The sequence below is a fragment of the Eubalaena glacialis genome, chromosome 3 (assembly GCF_028564815.1).
Source record: "Eubalaena glacialis isolate mEubGla1 chromosome 3, mEubGla1.1.hap2.+ XY, whole genome shotgun sequence".
In the NCBI taxonomy this organism is placed as follows: Eukaryota; Metazoa; Chordata; class Mammalia; order Artiodactyla; family Balaenidae; genus Eubalaena; species Eubalaena glacialis.
Window position 1 is genome coordinate 46106341 of NC_083718.1, and position 18334 is coordinate 46124674.

At 40.0% G+C, this 18334-nt stretch overlaps 1 protein-coding gene across 1 annotated transcript in view; it reads left to right on the top strand.

The window, feature by feature from the left end:
* Positions 1–12368, top strand: part of CENPF (centromere protein F) — a 58522-nt gene extending 46154 nt beyond the window's left edge. Inside the window, exons 15-20 of the mRNA XM_061185605.1 lie at positions 874–1050; positions 1397–1558; positions 3841–4003; positions 5223–5699; positions 7138–7316; positions 12017–12368. Of these exons, the coding sequence (XP_061041588.1) occupies positions 874–1050; positions 1397–1558; positions 3841–4003; positions 5223–5699; positions 7138–7316; positions 12017–12220 (1362 nt within the window). The 3' untranslated portion in view covers positions 12221–12368. The remainder of the gene's footprint in view (positions 1–873; positions 1051–1396; positions 1559–3840; positions 4004–5222; positions 5700–7137; positions 7317–12016) is intronic.
* Positions 12369–18334: the final 5966 nt, after the last annotated feature.

Here is an 18334-nt window from a genome sequence, read left to right on the forward strand (position 1 = left end):
TAGTCCTGCACAGTGAAGTGAGAGAAGGGCAGAAGAGTGGGGGGCATTGGGAAGGAAATTCTTAAACTGATCGAAGATGGAAACTAAGCTGGCCAAGGAAGAAAACGTAAGTCTGGAGGGGCTTGAGTGTGAAGGTGGTGGTGATACTGCTGATGAGGTCAAGAAATTACTGCACTAGAAGTACTTAAATAAGTGAGCCTGGGAGCCTAGGAGGGTTTGGTCCAGAGTGTTTCAGTAGCGAAGTCGAGGTTTCAGAGATTCTATGTTCCCCGTGGATGTAACCTTGGGCTGGAGCAAAGGAAATTGCCACTGGAGGTGAAATCGCCATTTAAAGTGAATACAGTCATCCCTTGGTATCCACGGGGCATTGGTTCCAGGCCCTCCACAGATTCCAAAATCCGCAGATGCTCAAGTCCCTTATATAAAATGGCATAGTGTTTGCGTATAACCTGCACACAACCTCCTGTATACTTTAAGTCATCTCTACATTACTTAAAATACCTAATACTACCTAAATAGTTGTAAATACAATGTTAATGCTGTGTAAAAAGTTGCTGGTACACAGCAAATTCAAGTTTGGCTTTTTGGAAATTTCTGGAATTTGTGTTTTGGAATATTTTTGTTCTGTAGTTGGTTGAATCAGTGAATGTGAAATCTGGGGAAACAGAGTGTCGACTGTACATTGCTAAGGATTATAGCACTAATTCTATATAGATTGTCTTGCCTGTACACTATGACAGGCAAGACAGTGCTCAGTATTTTCTAGATATTGATATATATATCCAGTACTCAGTATTCAGTATTTTCTAGATGTTGATATATATATCCAGGTTCTTAATTATCTTCCCATGATTTTACTATTTTTCTCATTAGGGTCAACTGAAGGAGCTCATGCTAGAAAATAGTGAACTGAAGAAGAGTTTGGATTGTGTACACAAAGATCACATGGAAAAGCAAGGGAAGATGAGAGAAGAAATAGCTGAATATCAGCTACGGCTTCAGGAAGCTGAAAAGAAACACCAGGCTTTGCTTCTGGATATAAACAAACAGGTAAAAATGTGTGGTCTGGTGACTGGGGGAACTGGAGAGAGTGTGTTGACCATGGTGATGAGGCATTTTTTCCAAGAAGGTCAGTGTTCTGCATTATTATTATGATGTATAATCCTGTGAACATCCCATCCTATTAAGTTCCCTATCTTTCCCCCAGTTACTTGCACATGTCTTATTTTATGACTTGATTTTTTTAAAAATACATTTCCGTCTTGGAGTAGAATAGTAAGGGAGTTGCAAAGACCATTTGAAATGGTCCCCGGAACAGCAGTTTTCTTTTTTGTTTGTTTTCCTTACAATATTTGCACCTGAGCCTCCTGGCTAAAGTAACATTTTTCTGCCCTAGTATGAAATGGAAATCCAGACATATCGAGAGAAACTGACTTCTAAGGAAGAATGTCTCAGCTCACAGAAGGTGGAGATAGACCTCTTAAAGTCCAGTAAAGAAGAACTCAATAATTCTTTGAAAGTGACCACTGAGATTTTAGAAGAATTGAAGAAAACCAAGGTATGTTCACTTATCATTACTTCATGACTTAGAATGGTTCATACATCTAACGGTGGTTTTAACAGTATGAAATTAAGTGCTTTCATTTTAATTTTCATGAAAAAAGTTTTTTGTAATCATAAATAATATCATTCATCAGTTGTCTGCTGAGTTTTTTTTAAAAATTAGAGGATAGCCTGCAGTTCCATAGCTTGAATAAACTTCATTCATTGCTCAGTGAATCCTCTCAAAGTAGAGAATGTCAGAGACTTCTTGAGATGGATATGAAGATCAAGCCAATAACAGATCAGGGCAGGCCCCTCCAGGTGTGGATAATAATAATTTGGTGGTGAAAGTCTTGCATGACTGGTCTTCAGGTTCACTGCTGTCACCAAACCCACTTTACCATGGCTTATGGGGAGATCAAGGTGAGCCAAGCACTTGGTCAGGTACACGTATGTGTATGTTCTCCTTTTCTTTTCCATGCAAGGAACATAAAACTTTTTTCTTTATAAAAAAAAAGGAGGTGAGCCCTAATCTCAGTATTGTTAGACTGTAGAAGGTGCTACAGTAATTCTACCTGGAGAGGGAGGCTGTTTTGATACCCACAAAATTCTTTTCATAAAACGAATACCATCCAGAATGTAAAATATGAACCTGGAAAATAAATATTTTTCAGTAAAGGTCAGAAAACTAGGTATAGATTTCTTATGTTTACAGCTCTCATACAATTATCAAGGTGAAGGAAATATACCAATAAAATACAAACTAAGTGCAAAATAACATTAATGATCAATAATGTTCTGTTGCTACAACATGAGAGATGTTAGGTTTAGTAACAAGACAGAAGTAGCTTCAGGTCTACGTTTTAATTTACTTACTTTCTCCTTTTTTTTAATCTTCGACAGTTGTACTGTGGGGAATGTCTATTTATATATATGCCGTGTACAAAATGGTATATTGTTAGTTGAGTCTATACAAATCTTATATAATTTTAATGAAGTAGAAGTTGATAAGCATTGTTTTATTTATTTATTTACTTATTTATCTATTTATTTTGGCTGCGCTGGGTCTTAGTTATGGCACGTGGGACCTTCGTTGCAGCATGCAAGATCTTTAGTTGCGGCATGCGGGCTTCTTAGTTGTGGCATGCATGTGGAATCTAGTTCCCTGACCAGGGATCAAACCCAGGCCCCCTGCATTGGGACCGTGGAGGGCTACCCACTGGACCACCAGGGAAGTCCCAGCATTGTTGAAATTGAATTAAATCTATCTCTAATCCAATGACTGTTGGAATCAGAAATAGAAAGTTCTGAAAGTGCAGATTTACTGCAACATTGCTAATAAATTATTTCAAGGTGAAATGTGCAAAGAATGAAATCTACTTGTAACATGAATGCGATGCTCAGGTTCTTCTTTTTTTTTTTTTTTTAATAGTTTGGTCTGCCTTTATATGTTCATGATCTCTTATCAGAAACTCTTAGAGCTAGATTGTTTTACAATTCTGCATTTCTTAGATATTGCATAATGCAATGCATATGCCACATATTACATAATGTCCCATCAGAATCTTGGGGTAATACTTCATAATCAAATTCATATTTCTACAGCAAAATGTATGAATATTTTTACAAGGTGGGATAAATAAAGGAATAAATTCCTTCATATCTGTTCAAGTCAAGTTTTGCCTAGAAATCATTTTCAGAGCTTTTTTTTTGATTTTGCAATTGTGCTTAAGGAACTGTGAACATGTGCTACTGAGAAGTGCTTGATGACATAATTCTGCCACCATTCTATTCACTCTTTGTTTGAGCTGCTATAAAATTTAAATTTGTATTGTAAATGATAATATCATTTGGCCTTAAATTTGTGTTGTGAGCCGTAGTATCACTTGGTGTGACTAAACAAATGCCATCTTAGGTATTGAAATTGTGCAACAGCACAGATCACAAAAGCGAACAATTCTGTCATTTGGAGTGTTTGGCCTACCAAGAATATGTGCATGGACCCTTGGCCCCTACCTCCCGGTGTGATTCCTATTGGATAAACACAGACATAGTGGGCTACTTAATAGGACATTATATTAAGAACTGTGACTGATGCTTGCTGATACTAAGAAAGGGAGTGACAAAACCACAGTGTCTACTGGGGGGACTTAGGACACTGAGCAGAGAAGATGAATTGTTTTGAAGATAATAGTTCTTAAATTTACAGCATATGATTCTTAATTATATCTTATTATTTTTCCATATGCGTATGAAAAGCAATTCAAGGTTTTAAGTGGAATTACTTCTGTTTTGTAGATGGAAAATCTAAAATATGCAGATAAGTTGAAGAAGGAAAACGATCGTGCCCAGGGGAAAATAAAGTTGTTGATCAAATCCTGTAAACAGCTGGAAGAAGAAAAGGAGATGTTGCAGAAAGAGGTATCTCATCTTGAAGCTGCACAAGAGAAACAGAAAGCAGGTGGGTGTTAACTGGGTACATCAGTGAACCCAAACTGTTTTCCACTAGTGAATCATACACGTATGGTGTGTCTGTATGGGAAGTGTCGTTAGTGCCCTGTTCTATGAGTGCATGCTGATTTTCAGCAGTTAGCCATTTTCCAATTTCAGAATTTTGTGCTTAGCTTGGGGTCATTAATAGGATTCAGAATGAAGCCTGCATTTAAAAAATAGAACTATTGCATCTTCTGTTCTATAAAACATACAAAGAACTGGTAGCCCTTTCTGCTAACGAGCCTTTCCAAGAAGAGTTTTTCATGTGGATGTCCATGATGTAGTTCTAATGTAAAGGAAGACTGGCATCTGAGCTGGCATTGGTAATTTATAAACAGCTGATTCTGGTTGTCCTTGGCCCATCCTGGTGGGTCAACTACATGGAAGGGTTGGGGGCTATATTTTTGGGTGTGGAGGTGAAATAAAAAAGAAATGACAACTCTTCCTGTCCCTTTTCTCCACGTATGCCCCCAGAGTGGAATGCTTTTTCTGTGTGGATAGATGACGGCAAGCATAGTATAAGTGGCTCTTCTGGACCATACATAAATTGGCACGGGTGGGAGGTCAACAGTCTTGCCTGCTGAGAAGAGTACTCAGAATGGATCGGGGCTCCAGGGAGCGTCTCTAATGGAATCAGTGCCAACCAGGCAGCTATAAGTTACTGAGACCTCTTCCCTTACAGTATCCCTCAAGCCCTTGTCCATCAGATCCTCCATTGCCTCCAAATGGTTTTCAGAACTTCTTTGGCCTTGTCTTGTCACTGGCCCCTTCCTATCTCCCAAAGTCATTACAGCAGTGACTTTATATTCTCTGTCGACTTTTACTGTTCATTCCCTTACAATAGAAAGGATGGACAGGGGAAAATCGGGGATGCAATAAATTAATTCATTTGATGTCATATGATAACTACAAGAAGGTTTGATGGATTGGCTGAAATATGAGTTTGAGATTTTGGTGGGTTATGTTTAAGCTATCGCAATAAGTATGTAACTCACTAGAATATGTATGTTGATGTGATCCCTCCCAAACAAGAACTATAAGAACATATACAGATAGATCTTCCGCCACTCTTCCCCAAAAAAAAAAAATCAAGAAGCAAGTCTAAGGTTATCTGCTTGCTGATTGATGCCCAGTGTTAATCAGAGAAGCATCAAGTTACAAATGATGTGTCGCTTGATTTTTGACAGGTACTGTTGTGGATGTTAATGTTGATGAATTAATGACCGAGATGAAAGAACTGAAAGAAACCCTTGAAGAAAAAACCAAGGAGGCAGACGAATACCTGGATAAATACTGTTCCCTGCTTATAAGCCATGAGAAATTAGAGAAAGCCAAAGAGATGTTAGAAACACAGGTTGCCCGTCTGAGTTCACAACAATCTAAAGTTAATCTTCGAAGTTCTCCTTCGCTGAATTCAGTTGTTCCAGCACCATCCCCAGTCCCTTCTGCTACTGAAAAGAAGTTATCATCTGGCCAAAATAAAGCTTCAGGCAAGAGGCAGAGGTCCGGTGGGATTCGGGAGGATGGGGGAGAAACCACACCTTCTACACCAGAGAAATTTTCTAAAAAAAGCAGGAAAGCGGTCAAAAGTGGTATTCACCCTGCAGAGGACGCGGAAGACGCTGAGCCTGAGCCAGAGGGACTTCCAGAAGTTGTAAAGAAAGGTACTCATAATTCAAAAAGTATTTGTGTTCTTTTGAAAGTGCTCATAAAAATTCACATACAAAAAGACAGAAGCATTTATTTTTTAGGTTATTGTGTAACAGTACTCATTGACCTTCAGAAGCAATAGTCCACTGTTAAACTGGTTAGGTATATACTTTCTTTTCTGTCATGAGAGAATGGCTAAGATCTAATTACTCATGTCACAGTACCAAAAGTACTAGGAGATTTGAAAAATGGCTGTCAAAAACCTGTTTAGAAATTGGTATTTCTGTGTTGAAAAATCCCCAAATCAAAGACACCCTTCGAGCTTTCCCACCTTTAGTCATGTGTGACCCAGGTAGTGGGTGAGCTAGAGGATGGGCCTGATGATGCTGGACCCCTGGCTGAAGCCACTTACCACTTTTTTTTTTGAAACCCACCGGTCCTCCAAGTGCGGCCCAGAGATTGGGGGCCAGTCTAGGAACGTTTGTTACTGCTCCATGATCAAGACAATGTATAGAAATCAAGAGTTAGAGTTTGAAATTTTCATAGCCCTTTGCTATTGTTGCAACATTCAAGCACATAATCAGTTTTCTATTAGATTCATTCTTATTGTACTATACAAAAGTATCATTCCACAGCAGATGGGAAATTACTTCCCACCGCTCCGCCGCAAAATATCAAAACCGATTTTTTGCCATAGATAGTTTGAGAAGCACTGATCTGAGTAACTCTAGCCCTTAGGAAATCTAACCCCCAAATAGTTAGCTATCTCTTTCTCGTTTCTGTTTTTTATTTGTAGTTAAAGGGTTAAAAACAAAGCAAAACCACATGCTGCTGTAGTTACTGTAGTTACTTTAATGCTGTGTGTGACATGCTTTCTTTAAGTATCCTTGGCATTGCCCTTCTCCTCTCGGTCATCACAGGTCCTGTCAGTTCCCTCTGTGGAAGGAGATGAGGAGTGCAGAGGAAGGTCAAATCTCTTCTCCCACCTAGTTTTTCTACCTGAGAGTAGTTACCTCAAGTAGCTGTTACCGTTTCACATTTTCCCCCTTTCAACAAGAGCAGACCTTTTCTTTTATCTCTTTCCTTTCCATTTCACCCATTTTTTCCCCCTCTAATCCAAATCTTACAGGAAGGCCTGCTGGTGTGTTCTTCTTAGAAAAGTGCGAGTTAAGACATCCACATAAAAGGAGCAGGAAGAATTTTTTCTGTTTAATGTTATTTTCCCCATGTGGTTTCTTATGTTTCTAATAAGAAAAAAAACCTGTTAGTGATTTATTCAATTTGATGACTCCAGGGTAACTATGAATAAAGTGCATCCATTGTCCACTGTGGCTAGGAGAAAGTGTTTTCGGAGTCACCCTTATCCTTGCTCAAACTTCGCCTAGTGAATAGTACTCCCACCGTAGGTAGAATTGGAGCCAGCAGTGTTGACGGTCAGCTTTTTGCCTTTAGGGTTTGCCGACATCCCAACAGGAAAGACTAGCCCATACATCCTGCGGAGAACAACCATGGTGACAAGGACCAGCCCCCGCCTTGCTGCGCAGAAGTTAGCACCATCCCCCCTAAGTCTCGACAAAGAAAATCTCGCTGAGACCTCCAAATCAACAGCTGGTGGCAGCAGATCACAAAAGGTAAACTACAGTGAACATGTATCTACCGTTTGAAATCCAGGAAATGACAGCATTATCTGGGCGAGGGTTTGACACTGCGCCCTCTGACTCAGGAGCTCTTCAAAGTCTGACCTTCTCCCTGGGGTATAAAGAAGTCAGTAGTGAGGAAAGTAGCGAGCAGATGCGAGGATAAACATCACATTACCCTGCCGCACAATCTTGTCCTTGACCCAGCGGCCACTTATAAATCGTTTGACGGGAATTGGCGTTGTTAGATCAGAACTCAAAGGGTCCGTAAGAAAGTTTCGGGCAGTACCATCGAAGGATTTGGCACGGGTACTGGTCATTGCTTGCTTCACAGTTTTCCCTCTCACCCATCTGCCCCCCAGCTGCTGACTCTTTGTGTTTTATTATTCCTTTACTTTCTACAAAAAGCACATATTTCAGTAGATGTCCGGAGAAAGTAGCTCTGTTTGTATGGATGTCTCTATTTTGATTGTTGAGGGTAGGGAGGGCTGGGATCTTAGGGATCTCTCTGCACCTTGCAAACAGCCCAGTCACGTTATTTAAAGCATAGAGGATATTTGCTTCACAGATCTTTGTCCCATTACAATAATCCATACCAGCATCTACCATTTATGTATGCAAAGTATATGTATTTTATGGAACTCAAGTTTTATTTTCTTATTTTATTGTACTCTCCTAGTAAGTAGTATTATAAAAGGAGGAAGAAAGTAAGACTTACAAAGATTGAACCTGCCCAGACTTAACACCTACTCTCTCTCTCAGCTCCAGTCTTGCTCTTTTCCCATTGTTTCTCAAACTAGGGATTGCAGGAATCTTGTTGGAAGTTTCTAGAATGGCTCACAGATTTTTTTTTTTTTAATATTGTGATTTTACTTTGATTGCTTACTTGTCAGAGTTTAAGTATTCAATATGATTACCTTGAACCAGCCAACAAAGCTTTGAAAGCGTAGTAACCCTATTTGTGTAATGTAGTAATTCTTAAGTGGGCAGGCGTGCTCCTCAGTAGGATTTTAGACACCAAATACAAAGACACTGGTGATTAGTTGCATCAAAGCAAGAACATATATGCACATGTTTGCTATGTTGATGTATAAGGGCTTTAAGGATTAAGGAATTTATGCCTACTATTAAGTTTGTTCATAACTTACATTATAATAAAAATTTGATTAACTCAGGAGTGAGGAAGAAGGGTCTGAGGTTTTCTTTCACTCATTAAAATGGGCCCATTCATGCCTTGTATTAGAAATATTCTACTATTTTGTGCAAATTTCTTCCCCATCCCCACCCCTCCACCCACCTTTTTCTCTCTCTCTCTTTTTTTTCTCACTCACTCACTCACATTTGGATTTCACTTGGATGCTGGTAGCAATCGAACACTGAAGAGTACACTGGAGTAGGTCCTGACTTTCCAAGGGACCATAAGAACAGCTTCTTTTCCATAAAGCAACTAGCACCTTTAAAGAGTGAAGCTTCCAGGTTTGACTAAAGCTATTAACCACAAGCTAATTCCTGAAATGAAGTATTTGGCTCTTTTAAAACAGGAAATCATGACACATAGGTAGTACCCTGTACCTCCTGCTATTTCACGGCAGCTCACTTTACTGTAATTACTTGCCTAAATATCTGCCTTCTGAGTTCCAGTATGACTTCTGTGATGTTCCTGGTTATGTTTACAGTTTACCTGTGTCCTCATGTCTAATACAGATATATTTGTTGAATGAATGGAGCTGTGAATGTCCTGAAGTGATTGCAATAATAGATGTTTAACGGTGTGTTAGGAAATCACCTCATGAAATCATCATATGGGTCATTTTTCCCTTCTTTCATGAGGAATTGATGTTAAAGCAGTTTCCATGTGGAGTTTAGACTTACCATCTAAGAAAGAGAGCTTTGCACGCTAGGGGGCCTGCTCTCCACGCTGCTGTCGCATCTGCTGAGGACAGAGCAATAACCATGGCTGCCTGCAGACTTGTGTGCTTGCCTTAGCTACAGGCTGCAGTAGGCACCAGCGGTTATGAATTGCTAAGCAATTTTGTGCACTTGTGCACATGAATGGAGGGTGGTTCCTCTTGAAAGAAGGTTATAGGGGACTTCATGATTAGATGCAAGCCTTTGAAACCCGGCCTATTGATTTTTTTTTTAATATATATATAAATTTATTTATTTTATTTATTTATTTTTGGCTGTGTTGGGTCTTCGTTGCTGCGCGCGGGCTTTCTCTAATTGCGGCGAGGGGGGCTACTCTTCGTTGCGGTGCGCGGGCTTCTCATTGCGGTGGCTTCTCTTGCTGTGGAGCACGGGCTCTAGGCGCATGGGCTTCAGTAGTTGTGGCATGTGGGCTCAGTAGTTGTGGCTCACGGGCTCTAGAGCACAGGCTCAGTAGTTGTGGTGCATGGGCTTCGTTCCTTTGCGGTGTGTGGGATCTTCCTGGACCAGGGATCGAACCCGTGCCCCCTGCGTTGGCAGGCGGATTCTCAACCACTGTGCCACCAGAGAAGCCCCAGCCTATTGATTTTTAATTTAATTCAGCATTTTCTGAATCACCTTATAAAATGCTTGCCTCATCTGTTGAGCATATTTCATCATTCAGTTTGAAAAAAGAAAGAGCAAGGTGTCATTTCCTAAAGCAGTTGCTTAGAAACTTGGGATTATGAGCCTTCGCCTGAAGTCACTGGCTGAGTGTTGAGAGATTTCCTAGATCGTTTAACAGAACCTTTAGTGACATCTGACAAGTTCAAAGGGGAACATAGGTAAAATGCGGATTAGGTGAGGATCGTTCTCTGTTATGTCTCTGGGATGAATAAGCCCAGAGCTCCCAGTTTGCTGGGAACAAGGGAGTCGTGATTGTGTGTAGACTTGATGTGAATCTGGGGTTGGTAGTCAGCTCCAGACGACCGTCCACTAATTGTAGAAGATGATGGTGAGGCCGTCACCACAGAGTCAGTCAGCAGTTTCGTGGGGTCTTAGCCATTTTTCCTACTAATGAGGTTCATTTCCAATGAGCCATTTGCATACCTGCCCTCTCTCCACTGTGGCTGCAGACACAGTTTGTAAGACAGTTAGGGTATGGGTGCACTTAATAGCTTAAGTACCTGGTAAGTCCGACCTCACCTAGTTATGGATAAGTCTGATGCTAACTAACCAACATAAGGATCAAATCCAGAGTGTAAACTCTGATCACCGGCTACAGTTTTCTCAATTCAGAATCAAAGAAATTGAGTCTAGAGGGGGAGGCCAAAGGGTGGACTTTGGCTATTTAATTGGGTTTCAGGAATTGAGTAGTTTAAATTCTCTTTCCCCAGTGTGATCTCTCCATCCCCCACTCCCCCATCCCCCTGCTTTTAATGGTGAATCTAAAGGTTTGATTCGCCTGCATCTGTTGGGTTCAAGGGAAGTCTGTTTTTGTATCACTTTCTACTTTTAAAAAAAAAGAGAAAAGAAAAGAAAAAGGAGTGCCAGTAAAACTCTGTTTTTTTTTTCCTTCAACTTTCCATGGACAGTAATTTTCCATTAAGTCCTGAGCCTTCAAGGCTGCTCCTTTTAAATGTCCTGCACATCATCTGAGGTAGAGGCAAGCTTTCCAGGGATCTGATCTGTCGGCCAGATTTACTATGTTTTCTGTAATGAAGAGTATTTAGCTGCCTTTTAAGACCACGTACTTCCTATGGAAAGAACATAAACGGGGAAATAATTTCCATTCTCTCTTCTTACTGCTTCAGAAGGAGGTCACCGGCAGTCCGTTGCGCAGGGAGTGATGTGTCCCATAGCCGCTTCTCAGACTTGCTACTGAGCACGTTTCACCCTTGTTAAGAGTCCTTCCTCTTTTTCTTTTACAAATCTTCCTACCTGAATTGTCTGCTCTTGTCTTTGGCTTTGCTTAAGTTTTTCTGTGCTTCCTCTGTCTTGCTCCTCTGTCTCTGTCCCGACCCCATATCTATCTTTTTTCACTATCATGGAAACCTCAAAAAAATCTCGACTTTACCAGCTACCCTGCCCTTTCATCTACTTCTTAAAGTCTCACATTTTTGAGATTCCCTCTTTCTCTTAAAAGGCAGGACATCAGAAAGGGAATTTACTTTTTTCTGGACTTGATTATTAGATAGCTGCCCTTCTGCCATAAACCAAATATGGGAATAAAACAACAATGTGAGGGGAATGATTAAAATGCTGGTATGTGAGGAGGAGGCTTTAGGTCTTTTAACTGTTGTAAATAAAGCTTCCACTCTATGAAGGTGGTATTATGCATCTGGAATACGTTCATTTGAATGACAGCAGGGGCTCAGTTAAGATAAATGGAAGCTGCTTTGGGTTCTTATTTAGGCAAATATGGAATGTTTGCCAGGTAGGCATATTCTGGGCACTATGGATGCAAAGGTAAAGAGGACATACTGTTTGCCCTCAAAGAGCGTACCTTCTGACCTGAGAATGTCACACTGGCCTTGGGAGTGAGTTTGCGGCCGTCAGAGGTGTCAAGGGAAGCTTGCAAGGCGGCTGGTCAGAGGTTGTGTCCGACCCTTTTCTCTAGCTTCTCTGTTAGATGGGGGCCTGTTTTCAGGGAAGAAGAAAGAGTAAAACTGTGTACAACTCCTAGAAGAAGAATTTAACTTAAAATTTGGTGATCTAAGTGCTTGATTTTTCATGTTGTAGAAATGTGAACGTGATTTAAACCTCTAACAACGACGCTTGTGTTGCAGGTCAAGGTTACTCAACAGAGCCCAGTGGATTCAGGCACTGCCCTCCGAGAACCCACCACCAGATCTCTCTCCATCAGTAACCTTCCTGAGAGAAGTTCAGCTGACAGCCCCAGGGAGGGCCTGAGGGCCAAGCAAGGCCGGCTGGCTCCCAGCCCAGAAGCTGGCCCCGAGTCCAAGGGCAGTGAGAACTGTAGGGTCCAGTAGAAGGGCCCTTGTGTGTCAGCACCCCTGGAAGGTGGCTGTAGTTGAATAGAAGGCAGTGCGTCTGTGGGGTTTTTCTTTATTCAGGGAGCACGTTATCAGAGGGAAGAAAACAATTCCTTATAAATCTAAATATGTTGGACTCTTTAGATCTCCCCTATATAACAGTTAGAAAAGTTTGGAAGCACTGATTACCTCTTCATTGATATTCCTCTTCTGTAATGTATAATAGTCCTGTATAAAGCTTTTTGGTAATGTTAACACAAATGGCAAGCACTATATAACAACTCCTGTTTTTATGTGGATTTTTACACTGAAAAAATGCAAAACATTTTTTACTTGCAACAAACAGCTCCCAGGAAAATGTAAACTTGCTTTATGGTATTTCCTTTGTATAGTGTTAAGCATGAAATAATTTTAGATCAAGAATTTCTCTGAGTTGAGTAAAACAAAAGAAAACGTTATATGTTTTCAAGGAAAACATGCACACAAATACATATGTGGGTGTGTCCCTCCTCTTCCAATGTGTTTTCTAAATCTTGGCTTATATAACCTGTACATATTTGTGTGTGGGGTAGTGGGAGTTGTGTGTTGATTTCCAATCACCCTGGCTGCAGGCTCCTCAGAGGTGTAGCATATCGAGTTTTCTGTCATTGTGCTGTTTCTCTTGAAGACCAATTTGTTGCAGTATTTTGGTATGCATTCTGATAAATGGTGATCTTCTATTAAAATATGGCATTTTTTTCTATTAAAAAATTCACCTTTGTTTTCTGTAAAAATGATTCCTAAATATAAATATACTATGAACATTGGTACCATTTCTTGCTAACTTCACCAGCCTCTTATAAAAGTAAAAATGTTTTAACAAACGATACTACTATATTTAGTGAACGTATTCAGTTATATTAAAAGATGTGATTTGGAATATGGGTCATGAAGATTATGTAGGCATATAATATGTCCAGCCAGCGCTTAGCACATTGTGTGTGCCCCTTAAATCCCATCAGCAAGGATACAAGTATGTGGTATTTTCCAGCTCATTTACGGATGACAGGGCTTTGAAAATATGCAGGCATTATGAGCCATATCAATTCCAAAAACTTTGGAACAAGTCCTTGTGTCCTTGAATCAGGGTAAAGATGTTTTCCAGGACATGAGCTAGTAAAAGATAATTTGCTCTTGACTTTCAGTTCAGATTGATGTGTAAACCTTGACAAATACTATCATTTATCTTTTAAAATTGTCCTTTGCCAGATGGCCTCTATTGTTGGATAATGCTTCAATAATATTAAGCTTAGTATTCATCCACTGAAAGTGGTATCCTGACTTTCCTCCTGTTTTTTCTGTTGCTCGAGGTTGTGGTCTGGTGCAATATCCTTATCATAAATCATCCCAAGGCTGCCATGTGCTCAAGGGCATGGCCCAGAGTAGACATTGCTGGGATCAGGCCATCAGCTTTATTGGCTGTCTCCAGTTTTTGGAAGATTCCACTCAATAGGCCTGGCTAGGTGGTTTGGTGGGTCCTTGAAAGCATCTTCATCTTTTCCTAGGTGGACTGTAGTTGCTGTTCCTTGTTATAGGAAGTACTCAGCATGCCTTCCATTTTCATAATTGTGGAGAATTGTTCACAGTCTTATAAATGGACAGCCAGGACATTAAATATTCTTTTCCTTGAGCTAATAATACTTGTTACACTAGGAGCTGAGCTGCATATAGGATGAAAACTAAATACACTACAGTCCCAACTCTGAAGTACCTAATAAGCCAGGTGAGTCACAAATAAGATCCCAGCTGACAAATCATATGGGGAAATAACCAAGTCCAGAGATCTAGGGATTTGATTCTCATCTGTACAATGAGGGGCTTGGTTGAGATGATTTTTCCCTCTTGAATATTCTGTAGGAACTGAGATGGCCCTTTGTGTTATTGGGAGTTATCAGGAGTCCAAAGGGGACTTTGCTCTCCCTCCCACTTCTACTCACATAAGCTGCCTTCCCTTTAGAGGAAGGGGCTTTACGCTAAGTTCACTGACTAGAGAGAACACTGAGGGAATAGAACTTGGGTAGCTTCAGAAGAACCAGGCTGTTCGTTCTAATTAGAAAAACCTGAGGACCTGAAACTAGCATCCTACCTCCAGGTAGAGCTATGTATCTAATGGCACTATTCACTTGAGCTATGGCTCAGCTACTTAAAACACAGTGTGGCAAATCATAGTCATTTCACATGTTTGCTCAAACCTTACACCTTTGTGAGGTAGACATTAGGATCTCCATTTCATAGGCTAAGGTTAAGTAAGAGACACGGAGCTTCTGACACATGTCTCGAGAGAGCTTGTTAATAATAACAATGTGTCTCACAACAAGCTTGCAAAATGGGGATTATCCTTATTGGATAAAAGATGATGTAGGCTCAGAGAGTTGAAGTATTTCAACCATGGTGTTCGTGAACATAGAGCCCACTCTCTTTCTTGTTTATATTGTGCCTCTCTAGTAGCAGTCTGTTCCAGAATAATTCGGATAGCACAAATGTTCCTGTGATAGAAGTAGCTTTTCCTCTCTGTGCAATGGAGATGTCCTTCAGTCTAGGATGATGGCATCTGACTTGTGTTACCTTCTATTGAATTTTCAAAACCATAAAATGAGACAAGCTATAAATTTCAACTTCTAAAAATTGTAACTACTAACTCAGTGCATAAGCACTATTTATTTAAATAAAAGCAAATCTTTTTAAAGAGTCTGTTGTGGAAAACTTGAAACATCTAAAGATTTGTAAGGCTTTGAATATGCAAGTTTAGTATAATGTAGACATTAAAAGTCAGGTGTCAGAATGCCTGGGCTCCCCAAGTGACCTTGGGCCAAGTATGACCTTCACTATGCCCCAGTTTCTTCTGGTAGAATTGGGAATAATAATAATACTCCTGACGTTGTCAGGATAATTAAATTAATCGGTTACTATTTAACTATACATAGGATTTTGCACTCAAAATGTTGGTTATTCTGTATACAGATAATTAGATAATTTTTAAAATTGCAGTTTACAATTGTTAGATAAATCTGTTTATCCAACACTATGCATTAATTTCAGATGAAGTTCTGTCCTACAAAATTCTCACCATTCTCAAAACCACTAATGCTTATTTTGCAAATGAGTTTAATCACTGTAGATTTGTTCGTATCATTCAATTACTGATCTTGTAAATGTACTGTCCACTGGTTTTGGTTTTTCTTTGGTTGGCTCATTAAAAATACCCAAGGAAAACAATTGCTGCAATTTTAATTACAAATGAGTTGTGTTGCTGAAGTTCATATAAACTGACCATTTGGAACTCAAAATACATTTCTTTATAGAAACAACGTTGCAAATTGTGCCTAATTCAAGCTTAGAAAGTTAATTGAGTTCACACATAATGTATTAAAAATGGGAATTACTTTTGTTTCAACTATCAGAACCTCCACTTATAGCATTGTTTTACTGGAAGAATATATTTTAAGCACTGAGTTACCAGAAACTCATTTTTCTACCCTTCAACCATTTTTCTAGTGTGTTCCACCCTTCCCATCCTGTGGTGTTGGACAGGAATTTTCTAGTGGTTTCTGGAGAGTAATAGGTGCGCAGATTCCTGTCTGCCACATTTCTAGCAGCAGCCTGTCCCGGTATGAAAGGGAAAAGGACGGCTTTTATGTTGGTTCTGATGCTGCAGGCAAGGTCTGTCCTGTGTAATGCTGATGTATTTATGTGTGTAAATGTAAGTGGTATGTTCTATTGATGTTTTAGAAAATCACGAGGAAACACGCATATCCCCAAAGTTCATACATTTTTGTTGACTTGCAGATTGAATTCCAGCACAAAAATCCCACCAGCCCTCATCCCCTCAAAGTAAAGAATGTGGGAGGTGAGTAAGGTAACTGTTCTTTGTTGTTCCTGTCCTCTAGGACACCTTGAAGATGATCACAGGGTAATGTTTACATGCATAAAAATACCAGATTTGTCAAGCCGAATCCTTGCAGTTTCAAATGCTTTATCTTATTTGATATTTAATAATCTTGTGAAGTGGGTCCTATTTTGCCACTCAAGAAGACACCCAAAAAGGTTATTAAGTTTGTGGCAAAACAAAACTGAGGTTCTAGACTTGATCTCCAGTCCAAAGCTCCTCATATATTACCTTATGCCCCCCAGTAGAGAGGAAAGAGGCCAAGAAGCTAACTACCAGCCTGATAAGTTCTTTTTAGGTTCCTATTCTGAACCCAGTGGGGGGAGTTTCTTTTTTTTTAGGGCTTAGGACAACTCCACACCTAAGGAAAATGTGCTTTATTTAACCCTTAGTTAGAGATGGTTTCCAGCAAAAGTTACACTGTTGTAATCGTAGGGAATTTCACTTCTTCCCGCTTCAAATTTTTCCCCAATGCTGCTTCCTTCCCCAAGGAGGCAGGAAAATGGCAGCTTTCCACAGTTACAGACTTTTTAGGGAAACATTGAGATATTTCTGAGTTTTAAATGTGAGCCGATCCGCCGGGTGTTGAAATCACAGCTGTGTTATCTAACAGAACGTGTGCTGGCTGAGAGCCCACTCCTTCCTGCTAGACCTTGGGCAGTCCATATGAGGGTGTTACTTGTCCTGGATGCCATCTGCCTGTTGTTTTAATGGTCATCTTCTTGGACGTGGGCCAGCAGAGGGTCATGAGGGTGCCCTGTGTCAGCCCACAATGCTTTGTCTCCCCTACGCTATTTATGGTCAGCCCATAGCTTATGCCTTCACAGCAGGCTGGTGGTCACTTTCCTCCAAATCGTACCCATGTGGGGAAGGAAAGAAGTGCTACTGCTGATTTGTAAACAGGTGACTATTTTCCTTTGAAAACAGCCACGACTTGGAGCAGGTAAGTGAGCTACATCTTGGCTCTGCCCAGTTAGGTTCTTCCAGAGGTTTGGGTATTCAGCTTATGAGACAAGTTGAAATACCAGACGTTCATGGACTTGCATATAACAGATTTTAATGGCAGAGCTAATGAATGGAAGATACCCATCATTCCTAGAAGTTAAAACAAGTTCTCACTGCGAAGATTTACTGCACATTCCACTTACCAATCTGCTGTTATAAAAACCAGAAGCCCAAATTAGCATCCTAAATCTCATTCCAACATGTATAACAAAATTAGAATTTTTAGAATTTTTTCCTCCATGAGGTTGTCATAAATTCATTGAAGAAGAGAATATATTGGTTTGCAAAGAGTCTCACACTGATCTTCCAAATGTGGCATGCGTTGTAGTCAATGAAGAATTATTTTTTAAACCAAATTCAGCCAGTTAAAAATAAAATTATCCCCAGACAGAAAAGATGGTTGATTGCCTACTCAACTGTCACTGCCACTTTCTTTCCTGCCAACAGAACTCGCTTTTGTTCAGATGCTGGGCAGCATTTGCTCAGGAAATGTGGCCCTGCCCATAGGGAAGGAACGAAATTAGCATAAGCCAATTTTGGTCATTCCATTCCGTTTTGTCAGTGATTGGTTATGATGACCACCCTGCAATAACCAATTCTGAGACTAGAAATAAAACATTTCCAAAACACAGATGCCAGGTCTGAAAGGTGGGTCATTGATAACTACGTTAAGCCTCTGAACCAACCTTGGGTTTCTTGTCAAAAATAAGCTATTATTTTTTAAAGCAACTTCCAGTAGGAAATTCTGTTACTTCACCTACAAGCTTCCTGATATAATTGCAAAGCCTGTTTTCTGATTTTTTTGTTAGTCCATCTCTACGCTCTTTATCCTTTCTTTGAGTCTGGCCTGCTACCTGAGCAAGAGAGCTCTTTGAAACCCATATGCTTCACAATCTTACTTTCTCCAGGTCTGTCATGAAAAGCAATTCTGCTTGGATTGGCACAGGGCACCTGTCTGAAACCTAAATTACACAGGGGAGGACGTGAAGAAAGTACATAATTTCCTAATGCCTATTAATGCCCACCTTGAAAGTCATTCATTATTCTGCCTATTGTGATTTTTCTTAACATCAGGTAATTAAATTAGCTACAAGTCCAAAAATAAAATGACTTTTGGGGCATCCATAACTTCTATTATAATAATACAGTTTAATTATCTAGGTTTTCTTTATCATTTTGAA